The following is a 12,181-nucleotide window of genomic DNA, read 5'->3' as shown; positions in this document are numbered from 1 at the left end:
TAGCCTGTGGCCCAAGGCTGCTGCCTCAGACAGTGAGGCCTCAAACCCACACTAGTTGATTTGAAATCCCTGTTTAGATCCCAGCATGTGACAATGTGCTCCACTCTGGTGACACTTTTCGTTTCTAATAATAGAGCAGATGAAGTAATATTGCCATTGATGTTCCCGGGGATTTGATTGGGTAAGTACATAAACTGTGGAGCGGGGAGAGGGTTGTATGGACGGATCACATTAGTATTCCGGTCCTATCAATGTGCTGGGCCGAGGAGAACGTCAGCGGACCGACTCCCTGCGTCCGCCAGTCCCACCACAGATTCATTTGGGATCCTCAAACAGAGAAGCCCATAGAGACAAGGGATCAAGGCAGCAGATTAAAGCCAATTGCCTGCTTCGGGGACTGCCAGCCCTTCCAGGCCTGGCAACCGGGGAGGGAGGGGAAAGACGAGCCCAGCTCCTCCGCGGGAAGACACTGAAGCAAGAGCTACACTCGCCCCCCTCCCCTCGCCCCCCACCTTGCAGCACAAGCTTTGAAAGCTGCTCCCCCATCTGAATGGAAACTCAGAACCGCGGGGAGGCGCGTTCCTTCTCGTCCAGCCTCGCAATCTATGCCGAGGGGAAGGCGGTGCGAGCCCGCGCCAGTGCCCAGCTCCCGGGACAGGGCCGGCAATGCTGCTGAGCAGAACTTGACCGAGCCTCTTCCTCGCTGCTAGTTGAAGCGATGCTGCACGGCACAGCCAGCGCTTCCCCGGCTCTCCTTCAAGCTGAAGGTTACCCACCCGCGCAGCCAGCCCCAACCCTGTGAGTGCCGCGCCTCTGGTTCTTGCTCCGGCTGCTTGGCGGCAGCGAGCAGGGCAACGACTGGGCCGCCCGAGCCGGGGCGCACTGCACCAGTGGCTTCGGCTTGGTGGATGTGTATGCATGAGTTCTGCACCGAATGGGCGCAAAAAGCGCCCCAGCCGGTCCACCCGCTCCTCGATCTTTCAGCTCAACAAGCCCCAGCTGCAGAGCGGGGAGTGGGAACGCAGGGGCAGCGGCTCCGATTGCGCCCACAAAACACAGCGAACCCTGGACGACTGCAAGATGGTAGGTGAAAACTGCGCCTTTTTTTTTTTCTTTTTTGGAGGAAGAGGAGGTGGGGGAATCGTGTATGTTAATCATTTGTTTGAGTGCCAGCCACTCCCCCACCCTTAGCGCTTCCATGCCGATCACGTGCACAAGCACTATTTTTAAATCTGCAGTCCTCCAGATTCGGGGTGACACCCAGGTGGTGGTAATGGCCCCTCAAAGAAGTACCACGGGCAAGAATCTTGGGGTTGTGCCTCTAACCCCTCTGAGAATGGTGGATACGGAAGACACCGTGAACTGGCTTGCTCACCAGGGAGGGAAAGGACAGGGAGGTGGGGGTGCTGCTTTGTGGGGAGACGGTAGAAAACAAACCCAAACAGAGCGTGCGGGGCGATGCGGAGGGAACGAAGGTTCCATCTCAGAAGCTGTGGCAGGTCTTCCCATCAGGCTCTGGAGTCTGAGTAGTTCAGTGGCACCGCAGAAGGTGAATAGTTTGCCTATTACAACCCGCCTTTGGCCTTTATCCCCACGCAACTTCAAATTCGTATCCTAGCTGTGAGAGACGGGAGAGTTCTGTGGGAGAGTTCCCAGCAACGCTCTCCAGTGACCTGGGAGTGGCAATGGGAACGCTCCAAATATGCCTTCTCGGTCTTCAGAAACCGAGTCTGAACGGGTGGGGGCGAGTAGGTCTGGAAATAGAGCTTCCAGGACCGGACTTACCGATGGGGGGGGGGGGGGAGGAACCACTTGCCTAGGAAAAAGAGAATTTACCATCTTTGTCTCTTGATCTTTAAATAATTCGTAGGCTTTTTAAGCTGGAGATTGAGGGGAGGATCCAGTGTCAGCGAAGCCCCTATTTATGTACCCCCAAATAGGAAATTTTCTGGTAAGTGTTTCTTGAAAGAAACTCCCTTCTTTTCCAGCTTGTCCAAGAGTTCAACACGCAAGTGGCCCTGTTCCGAGAGTTGGTCATTTCTATTGGGGACGTCTCGGTCAGCTGCCCTTCACTCCGGACGGAAATGCACAAGACAAGAACCAGAGGCTGTGAAATGGCCCGTCAGGCGCACCAAAAACTTGCAGCCATCTCAGGGTAGGAGACGCTTGGCGTTAGGTGGTTATTCACACACAGCATGCGAGCATACTGAGAGATATTTTGGTAGCCAAGGCCTCACAGGTGAACCCTGCAGATTTGGGCTTTTAACCAATCATCTTGAGATCAGGATTCTCTAAACAAACTATCCGCCAAAGCATCATCAAGGGTAGTATAATCATCATGCCTTAAGATTATTTTGTCATCTGCTGCTAAACATCTGTACAAAAGCCCTGTTCAGTAAAGGGAAAATCTTTGGTAAATCCCAGATTCACTCAACTATTTATATCATGAGATAAATTCCTGTGATGCCACTTAAAGTAAAATCCCTAAAATGAAGTCTTGGATCTAATTTACTCTCTTTGCTGTAGTATGCAAAAGGGAAGTTTTTTCTTGTTTTGTATTTTTTGTGTGTGTGCCTTTGGGGGAGGGAGATACCAGTGTTTGACATATGGCATAATATTTAATGCCAGTGTTATGCATAGTGACCATTACTGGGATATAAAGATTAAGAAGCCATATGTTACCTCTCTTAATACCTAGTCTACATTTGAAAACAGGCATTTTCTATGAAAAAAAAATAGATACATTTTACTAATCTCCTTGAAGTGAGTGAGAAAAAATATGTTACAAACCTATTTTATTCAGTAGAAATATTGAGAAGCCTTGTCCTTTTCTGTTTTAATTGGTATACCGTACTTAGCAGGAAGTGAGTCTAGAAGGCGGAGGGAAATTGTTTCAGGAATTGAGGGAAGAAATGCAACTATGATACGTATCAGATAAGAATGGAGAAAAAAAACAGAAAGGGGAATAGTGATGAATTAAAAATGATTACAGAAACAATGATTCAGAAGGAAAAACAGGTTTAGAACAGTTTATTTTATGCTTTGGGCTAAAGAGTAAATTTTGTGTCCAAGGGCGTCCAGTGGGGTTATATCCATGGTCCCTTTAAGTTGGCATTCAAATTGAGGACACATCCTAATCAGAGAAGGTGGACTGCCAAAATGAATAAGGCGATCAATTTATTCTACTTTACTACGTATGTAACTCAGGTTCCTCTAAAGGCTTAGGAAATAAAGATCCTGAAACTAATGCCTAAAAGTTGAGTTTTGAGGATTTGAGGTGGATTTTCTTTACCCAGGGGTTTGCAGCCCTTTGCTCCCTGCTCACGTGTTACCTGAGGGTCAGTGTTATCAGGGGCAGTTTTATAAGAATTAATGGGAAAATACATTGTACTTAAAGCCTTGCAAAGGTAAGGCCAACTCAATAAAATATTCTAGGGTAGAATTTGAAATGGTTTCCACCTTAAAATATTAATTAAATACAGTTTAACCTTTCTAAAAAATGACAGCAATATAACTGGAAGAAATCCCTTTTGCTCTCACCATCTGGGCTCCATTAGTGAAGAATATAATTCCCTTAGCGGAATTCCATTCCTGATGCTGCTAGTTATGTGGGTTCTCATTTAAGACTTGAGGTGGAGGCTGGTAGGGAGGCTGTAGAATTCATTTTAAAATTTGAAGCATGCTAGGTAAGTAAAGCAAAAGTTTTGGGGGAATGTGTAGAAAAGTCTGGATTTTTTGAGAGCCCAATATTTGTGGCACAATCCACGGAAGAATCCTCTGAAGGAGGAATATTATCTTTATTCTACAAATGGGTCTCAGAGAGGTTAAGGAACCCCCCAAAACTACATACCTAACAATCAGCACAACTTTGCTTCAGCCCTACCTTTGCGTGCTCCTGAAATTCCCGATCTTTCCTCTATATAATGCTGCCATTCAAAAAAGTGTTATGTAAAAAAGGAACGAAGTACTAAGACATACTGACAACATATGGATGAACCTCACAAAAAAAGTGTACGAACCAAAAGAAGTCAGCGACAAAATACCACATATTATAGGATTTATATTTGCTCAGAGAAAGCAAATCTGTAAGAAACAGAAGTACATGAGTGGTTGCTTAGGGCGGGGGGTGGGAACAGGAAGTGACTGCAAATGAGCCTAAGGGATCTTTTTGGAGATGAAAATGTTCTAAAGTGGAATTATGGTGATGGTTATGCAACGCTATATTTACTGAAAACCACTGAACTGTATACTTAAATGTGTGAATTTTAAGGAGTGTAAAGTATACATCAGTTGTTTTTTTTTAAGGTGTGATCACCATCACCATAATTAACATTTGCCTTCCCCTGGCTTTATTCTTTCCTACATATGTAACTGTTACTGAAAGGGAATGAGCTACAAGGGATGGGAAAGAAAACTTGGCTCTCCACGCATTCATCAAGACGCCTGCCTGATTGCTAGCGTCTAAGCCCTAGTGTTTGCTCTGTGTGGGATTACAAGTGAGGAAAAGAAGTAAATGAAGTCACTCACTTCTCACCAACAAAGACCCCTCCTTTCCTGTCTACCACCTGGTTTGGGGCCAGAGGAGAGAGACAGGGTTGAAGGAGGACAGGGTAAAAAAGAAGAGGAAGTGAGATAAAATAGAAAGAGAAAAAACAATGCCTTTGAATTAAGCAAACCACAAATGCTCCATCCCTGCCCAACTGAAACCCTCAAGGACCGAGGACCCGTGACCACAAAAGAACTGTGTTTCTCACTGACTGGCTGTGGGTTAAAGGCCATCTTCATACACACACAATCGCAACACTCCCTCAGGTTGTGTTTAGATCAGCAGAAGTTTGGGTACAGTCTTTTCTTTCTTTTCTTTTTTTAAAAGATTTTATTTATTTTTAGAGAGAGGGGAAGGGAGGGAGAAAGAGAGGGAGAGAAACATCAGTGTGTGGTTGCCTCACGCGCCCCCTACTGGGGACCTGGCCTGCAACCCAGGCATGTGTCCTGACTGGGAATCCAACTGATAACGCTTTGGTTCACAGGCCGGCACTCAATCCACTGAGCCACGCCAGCCAGGGCCAGCCTTTTCTTTAAGGCCGTCTGATGATTTCTGGACTGAGCCAGCCAGGTGAATCATATGTCTCCTCTGATTGACTGGCTTAATTAACCACAATTATTGTCCCTTTACAATGCTAATCCTCTCCTAGATATTAAAGCTAAGGGGGGCCTTAAAGATCACTTGGTAGAGTGGCCCCCAGACTTTTTAGCAGCAGAGTCCCCCCTTCAATCGAAATATAAAAAGCCAGAATTATAAGGCCCAACTGGTGTTGCACTGCTGCGTGTGTATGTTGGGTCGGTGTCGGGGGGAGGGGTGAGTGTGAGTGTGTGGGTGTGTATGTGTGTGTGGCTGTCTTGGCCCTGTCTCCTCGGACTTCCCAAAATGACTCCTGAGACATCTTTGAAGAATCCCTAGGGCTCCATGGCAGAGAGAGAACTAATTTAGCACAATTACCTTGTTTTATATTTGAAGAGTTTAAGATATAGAGGATTTAAGTGACTTTAGAGGCACGTGGTCAAGTAAACAGGAAGATTTTGCATTCAGGCAGGCCTGGGCAGAATAACATCTTTTGTGACCTTGATGGAATTAGACTTAACTCTCTGAATCCCATTTCACTCACCTGTAAACTAAGGGTCCTGCTCACTCCCGCCGTTGAGAGGATTAAGGGAGCCAGGTGTGCAATGCCCAGCCTGTCTGTGGCACGCTGCCCCGCCGCGGCTGCTCTAAGACTGGAACCCCGGTCTCTCACTGCCCAGCCCAGCACCTGTTCCGTCAACCACACCACCTCCTGAGAATGAAGAGAGAGGAACAGAGCACAGTACACAAGCTGGGGGTGACCTGGAGGAGCCAACATCCTCCAGTGAACCCTGAGAGTTTGTGCTGGGGCTGGCGGGCTGGCGATTCAGATTCCTTCTCCTGTACTGCTTCTGTGGTGTCTATTGCACTGGACTTTCTTCACTGCCTTCTGCCAGTGTCTGCTGATGAAAGCAAACGTGGAAGTTTAAGTATGATAATGTGAGAGGCAGTGTAGTGCATGATGGGAAAGAGCATTGCTCCTAAATCAGATTAGACCTGGATAAAATCCTGGCTTTACCACTGATTAGGGATACACGTATATTGATAGGCAGGTTGCTTCACGGGGTGGTAACTGGTAGCCTGGTATAGTGGTTAAGTACATAGACTTCGGGAGCTAAACTGCCAGTGTTCAAGTTTCAGCCGCACCATTCACAGATAGTGTGATTGCGGACAAAGGTATTATCTCTCTGTGCCTCACTTTCCTAGTCAGCAGAATGGGATTAGTAAATCATGGGACCAAAGGATACGAGTATCATGTGGATTGAGTGAGTTACCATCCATCAAGCACTTAAAAGATAGTAAATGTCATTTATTGTTAGTGTAATTATCAATAAGATTTAAAATTCAAGTGGTCAAGATACATTTATATAAAAATATATTTATCCATCAAATATTTTTCAAATAAATGTTTTGGCTGGAATAAATTTGCTTTACCTTAGTTTCTTACACTATGTTCCGATGAATTTTCTACGTTGACATTTCCCAGGTGGTTATCAAAAGGCCTCTTCTTTAAGACCTTAAAAAGATTATGGAAATGTGAGGGTTCAAAAGTAGTTTAGAAATGTTTTCTCTGTATAAGTTGGCCTGGATGCTTCATAAATCATATAATATTTATGAAATCTACTCATATAGCTCTAGTATAATCCATGTGACGTTGGACAAGTCTGTTAAACTCCGTCCATCTCAGTGAGAGGGTTGAATCTGAGCGGTGCGTTTGTGACTTCATGCCCCAGTATGCTAAGTCAATTCATGCAGAAGCACACGGGCTTGGTTTACGGAGCAGAGCTATGAAGACAAGCACATGGAGGAAGTTTGAAGATTGAATTCCAGAAATAATTTGCCAAGCTGTGAACATAAAAAGAATCTTAACTTCCTAATGGCTTTTCTGGAATAATATAATGAATATCTTAGAGCTCCAGTCCCACAAATTTCAGGGTTTTCTCTCCAGCAATTATTTTTCTGACCAACTATGCCTGTGTTCCTCTACTTTCCCCCTAACATCTCTCCTCGCATTCTTTCTTCTATTTATTTATTTATCGGAGGGGTCTGTTTTAGTTTTATTTGACTCCTAGTTGACTTTGCTGCTCTAGTTTTTCAGGCCCACTTCTAGCTGGTTCTTCTGTTTCCTATTCTGTTTCCTGGCAAGCTGAGAGGTGGGGGAAGGGGAGGAGAGCACCGAGGCCCATTCACTAATTCCCCCTTTCAACAGGGGGCTGAGGCAGCAGCAGTTATGTAAGGTGGTAGAAGACTAAGTGCTTGGTGACCCTGGAGGCCACTTTCTCACCTTTCTTTGCTCCACATGCTGCAGGAGGACTTAAGTGTAGGTAACAGAGGCCTGGTTGGCAGGCGTGCCGAGCCACCCACTCTGTCCTTAATTTTCCTTCCTAGTACAGGTGTTTTGCTTTCAAATGTTTAACTCCTGCTGGTCAAAGAGTGAAAGGCGAGTAATAGCTGCACCAACAGAATATGCTATCCATCAGCCATAATGCTGGGAGAATAATTCTCTCTTAGTTTGCTAGGGCTACAGCAACAAAGTATCACAAACTGGGTGGCTTAAACAGCAGAAATGTCTTGTCCCTCAAGTCCAAAATCAAGGTGTAAGCAGGGTTGGCTCCTTCTGAGGGCTGAGAGGAAGAATCTGCTCCTCTCCTTTAGCTTTTGGTGGTTCACTGGCACTCCTTGTCTTGTTGAAGCATCTCTGCCTTCATCTTTACATGTCCCTCTCCCTGTGTGTATATGTCTATGCCCAATTTTTTTCTTTTTATTAGGACACCAGTTATATATTGGAGTAGAGGCCCAACCTACTGGAATAGGACCTCATGCTAACTTAGCTTATTATACATGTAACAACCTATTTCCAAATAAGGTCACAGTCTGAGGTGCTAGGGGTTAGGACTTCAACATATGAATTCGGGGGAGGGAGGGCAGACATAATTCAACCCACAGCAAATTCTCTTGAACCATCTGCAGCGGGATGCACACTTCGTCTTGTTTTGCTCAGTGTGGATGGAGTTTTGCCCAGAACTATCTACATACTCTCTCAACACTTTTGCACAAAAACTTCCCAGCGCCCGAAGTTTTATCATGTGCAAGACTGTAGCTCGTGGCAGGGGTGGGGGTTGTGGCTGTGGAATAGAATGCTTTCCGTATGAAATGGATGTGTTCACGAAGGTGCTCAATCCTCAGTATGGTTAGCATCTCGCTCTCACCAATTTAATGACTAGTATCTGAAAATGGAACCAAAATCCTACTGCAGAAGGGAATCCTGGCGGGGGCAGGGCAGGGGAGTGGTGTGTAGGAGAGGCCCCTGACAGTCCCCACAAGGGGCACTCGCGTTCTCAGGTGTGCATGGGAGCACTGAGCAGGTCCTTGTCACCTGGCGGTGTTCATGCTGCTGCTGAAGGACCATAAGCGTACTCTAGAACAAGTGACAAAATGCTGACTCACATCGGATTAAAGAAGAGGGCCATTATTGGCAACGAGACGAAATGCGGTACGGAGTCTAGACAAGTGCTCTCTGGTTGCTTGTTGAAGTTTAGCCCTTTCCCGTTTGAACAATTTAAGGGCCTTCACCTTGTTAGAGCACTCTTAATAGATTTTCCAATTAGAGGGAAATTAGATGCTAAACCAAACTTTAGGAAAATTCATCACTTTATTATTCATACTGTGAAGTACAAGAGAGCAAGGCTGTGTTCATGCACGTCTGAACCTGAGCGGCGCGCTCGGTGAGGACATGCATGTCTAGTTTGGTCATTAAGGAGACTTTAGTGTTTGAAAATCTGGTCTCAGAAGAAACTGTGACTTGACATAGACCTTAGTAAGACTTGAAAAATTAGATTAGCTTACATTTTATGACATTTCTATTGTATTTGACTGTATTGGTTTTTTTCTGGATTGTAACTGGAATGCCATAGTGTTCATTTGTTAAACAAAGGAGGGCTTGAGGAGCACATCTAAGGTAGATTTCTGGGGCACAGTGTTTATTATTACAACAAACCGGGGGGGGGGGGGGTGTCCTTCAGAATTACTCAAACACGCATTGTGTCTAATGGAGATTACCTGATAGGATATCATCCCAACATCTGTCTGCTTGGTGGCTTATACTGAATAGTTGCATAACCATTTTCCATTGAGATTACCTTTTAAATCCATTCTTTAAACTTTTAGCCCTTAAAAGTTTAGCTGTGCCTGATCCAGAAAGATATGTGCATGAATCCTAGCTCCAGAGTGGTAGGTATACCACCGGTCTGTTCATTTATTTCCTCTACTCTACAAGACATGACTTTAAAAAAAAAAAAACCTCATGAAAAACCTTTCATTGTTTGTCTCAATACATATATGTAAACAAAGACTAAAATCTGTGAAATAGACTCTTGTTACGATAAAGAGTCTGAGCCCTTAAATAGAAGAGCTGATTTAGCCAAGAAAGGCTTCCTGTCTAGTGGGAAACTCTAGACACTGTCAGGTTAGCAAAAACCAACCTACCATTTGCAGCTGTAGAGATACAGGAAACCAGTGATCAACAGCAATCGAACTGACCTGGAGAAAAGGTGGGAAATACATTCTCACCAGAAGAAGCCAAACCCCGAGTGGAGTCTTCAGCCACTAAGAATAAGTATTTTGAGATCCATGTCACCCAGACTCTGTCTGCTACTAAGTCCTTTATTGTTTTATCTTTTTCAGTAGCTATTGTCTCTCTTTTTTCCCATCTCTCTGACCACTCTCTTAGTTCAGAATCCTGTCCCCTCAGGCCATCAATTATTGTAGTGTCTCCCAGTGGGTCTCTTTACTACCAATCTGTCACCTCTTCTTTTCAATTTATTCATTAGATCCAGAGAATCCTAAAATTCTTCTCTGATCTCACCATTTCTTTACTTTAAAACTTCCAAAGATTCCCCATTGTCGAAAGAGGTGTTTCTCCAAACATGATTCCTGGATGGCTTGTCTCAGAATCCCCTGGGGTAGCCTCAGGCCTAGAGAAGCAAAATCTCTGAGGAGTAAGGCCTAGAAATCCAAATTTTTAACAAGCACCGCCCCGTCCCCCAGGAGATTCTTGAACACGCTAAGTACAAGGCCTGTCCGCCTGAAGCGGTGATTCTCAACCTGGGCTGTGCATTGGAACCACTTGGGAAGCTTTGAAAAATTGCTGGTGCTTGAGTGCCATCCCTAGGGTTTCGGATTTAAACGCTCTGGGATGCAGCCTGGGTATTGGGGTATTTTGAAAGCTCTCCTAGTGAGCATCGTTATCAAAATGTATTATATTTGGCAACATTGAACAAAAAATTCAAAGGAGCAGTTGCTTAAAGATGCCAGGGTTTATTCTCCCACAGAACAGCAGCCCTGGAATGAGCAATTCAGAAGTCATCTTGTGGCTCCACGAAGTCACTGTTCTGTCGCCAGGTCCTAGTTTTTGACTTCCCTCAACCTCGCTTTAGGATACAAGATACTACAGGAGCCCCACCCTTAGTCCAAGGTCCAGACTAGAAGAAAAACAAAGGGCAAAAGACCCCACTTCCAAGCTGAGTCAGCCCTCTGGGTGTGGTCCCAAACAAAGCTGCTTCCAAAGCTGCAGGGCAGGGCACGCCTAACCCCAGGAGGACTGGGAAATGCAGTCTTTGTCACTGCCACCTTGAAGTGAAGGAGAATTTTATTACTAAGCAAAAGGGAGAGGATGGATGCTGAGAAACAACGTAGCCGGTCACAGCCCCCAGCCTGTATTCCCAGACTTCTCTTTTACCATTGAACTTGTAAAAATTCTTTACCTATTCAAACAGTCTGCTCTTTATTCCTTCGGTGTGTGTAGCAGGATGGCCCTGTCCTATCAATATACATCCATGTTTTCTTAATGTAAGGCATACTCTTTAGCCATTAAAAGAAGTAATTGACTCTCCTCAATCTCAAGGTCTCACTAGGCATCTCATCATAGTCCGCCATGCTCCTCACACGGAAACCAGAACAGAAGGCAGGGTCTCAAATGGAATAAGATTGTCCTGCTTTGAAACGGACTGCTGGAAAAGGCGAGTGGTTCAGGAAACCACACAGAGGGCAGGGAGTTAGGCAAGGTGCCTTTGAAAGGGCTCGGATATAATTTTCACAAGACAGGATGTGAAATGGGATAGGGCTTGCAAGGACGTAAGGAGTGACACTCAAGAAATCAATTTTTAAAAAAATCTACCTAAGATTGAATGGGGCTCTGTAGCCTCTAATTCCATAAACTATAAACCCATTCAACATCTGTGACAGTATTTCCCGTGGGGACGTATATTCATTTCCAGCTCTGGAAGTCGTCTCCTCTCCTGGGAACCTACTCATCGAGCATTCACCACAGGCCACATGTTCTTTTAGGTGCCGCAGATACAAAGTTCTGAACAAAGTAGACAAGGTCCCTGGTGGAGATGATTGAAAATTGCTATAGTCTGAATATTTGCATCCCCACCAAATTCACATGTAGAAATCCTAACGCCCAATATGATATAGTATTGGGATGTGGGGCATTTGGGAGGTGCCTAAACCCCCAAGGGTGGTGCCCTCATGAATGGGATTAGTGCCCCTATAAAAGAGACCCCCCCACACCTTCCCCCAAGTCAGATGCAGTGAGAAGGCACCAGCTATGAATCAGGAAGAGGGTCCTCACCAAACACAACCCCGCCGGTGTTTGATCTCAGATTTCTGAGACTCCAGCCCATAAGCGATACATTGCTGTTACTTACAAGCTGACCAGTTGGCGGCATTTTGTTATAGTGCTCAAATGGACTAAGACAAAAAGAAACAAGCCAAAGAGAGAACGTTTCAAGTGGTGATAAATGCAGTGAAGAAAATCGGATAGGATGATGCTATTAAAGAATGATGGGTGCAGTGCAGGAAGTTGTTTTCAGAGAGGGTATTCAGAAGGGCCCCTCTGAGGAACAGGCATTCTAACTTAAAATCTGACTTAGAGAAGGGATCAGTCATGTGATGTCCAAGAGGAAAGCATTTCAGGCACAGGAAATAGCAAGTATAAAATGTCCAAAGGTGAACCAGCCCTGGGAGGTGTGAGGAAAAAAAAAGACTGGATTATCA

General features: G+C 45.2%; 1 protein-coding gene across 2 annotated transcripts in view; it reads left to right on the top strand.

Moving 5' to 3' along the window:
• Positions 1–211: 211 nt before the first annotated feature.
• RGS7BP (regulator of G protein signaling 7 binding protein) overlaps positions 212–12,181 on the top strand; it is an 86,873-nt gene continuing 74,903 nt past the window's right edge. Inside the window, exons 1-2 of one of the 2 annotated variants that reach the window (XM_024578575.4) lie at positions 212–1,083; positions 1,989–2,155. In XM_024578575.4, the coding sequence (XP_024434343.1) occupies positions 919–1,083; positions 1,989–2,155 (332 nt within the window). In that variant the 5' untranslated portion in view covers positions 212–918. Of the gene's footprint in view, positions 1,084–1,288; positions 1,550–1,988; positions 2,156–12,181 lie in introns of those variants that run through there. The other variant, XM_045186363.3, reaches the window with a different exon arrangement.

This window comes from Desmodus rotundus, chromosome 1, assembly GCF_022682495.2.
Source record: "Desmodus rotundus isolate HL8 chromosome 1, HLdesRot8A.1, whole genome shotgun sequence".
Lineage (NCBI taxonomy): Eukaryota > Metazoa > Chordata > Mammalia > Chiroptera > Phyllostomidae > Desmodus > Desmodus rotundus.
This window is presented reverse-complemented; position numbering and strand designations above follow the sequence as displayed.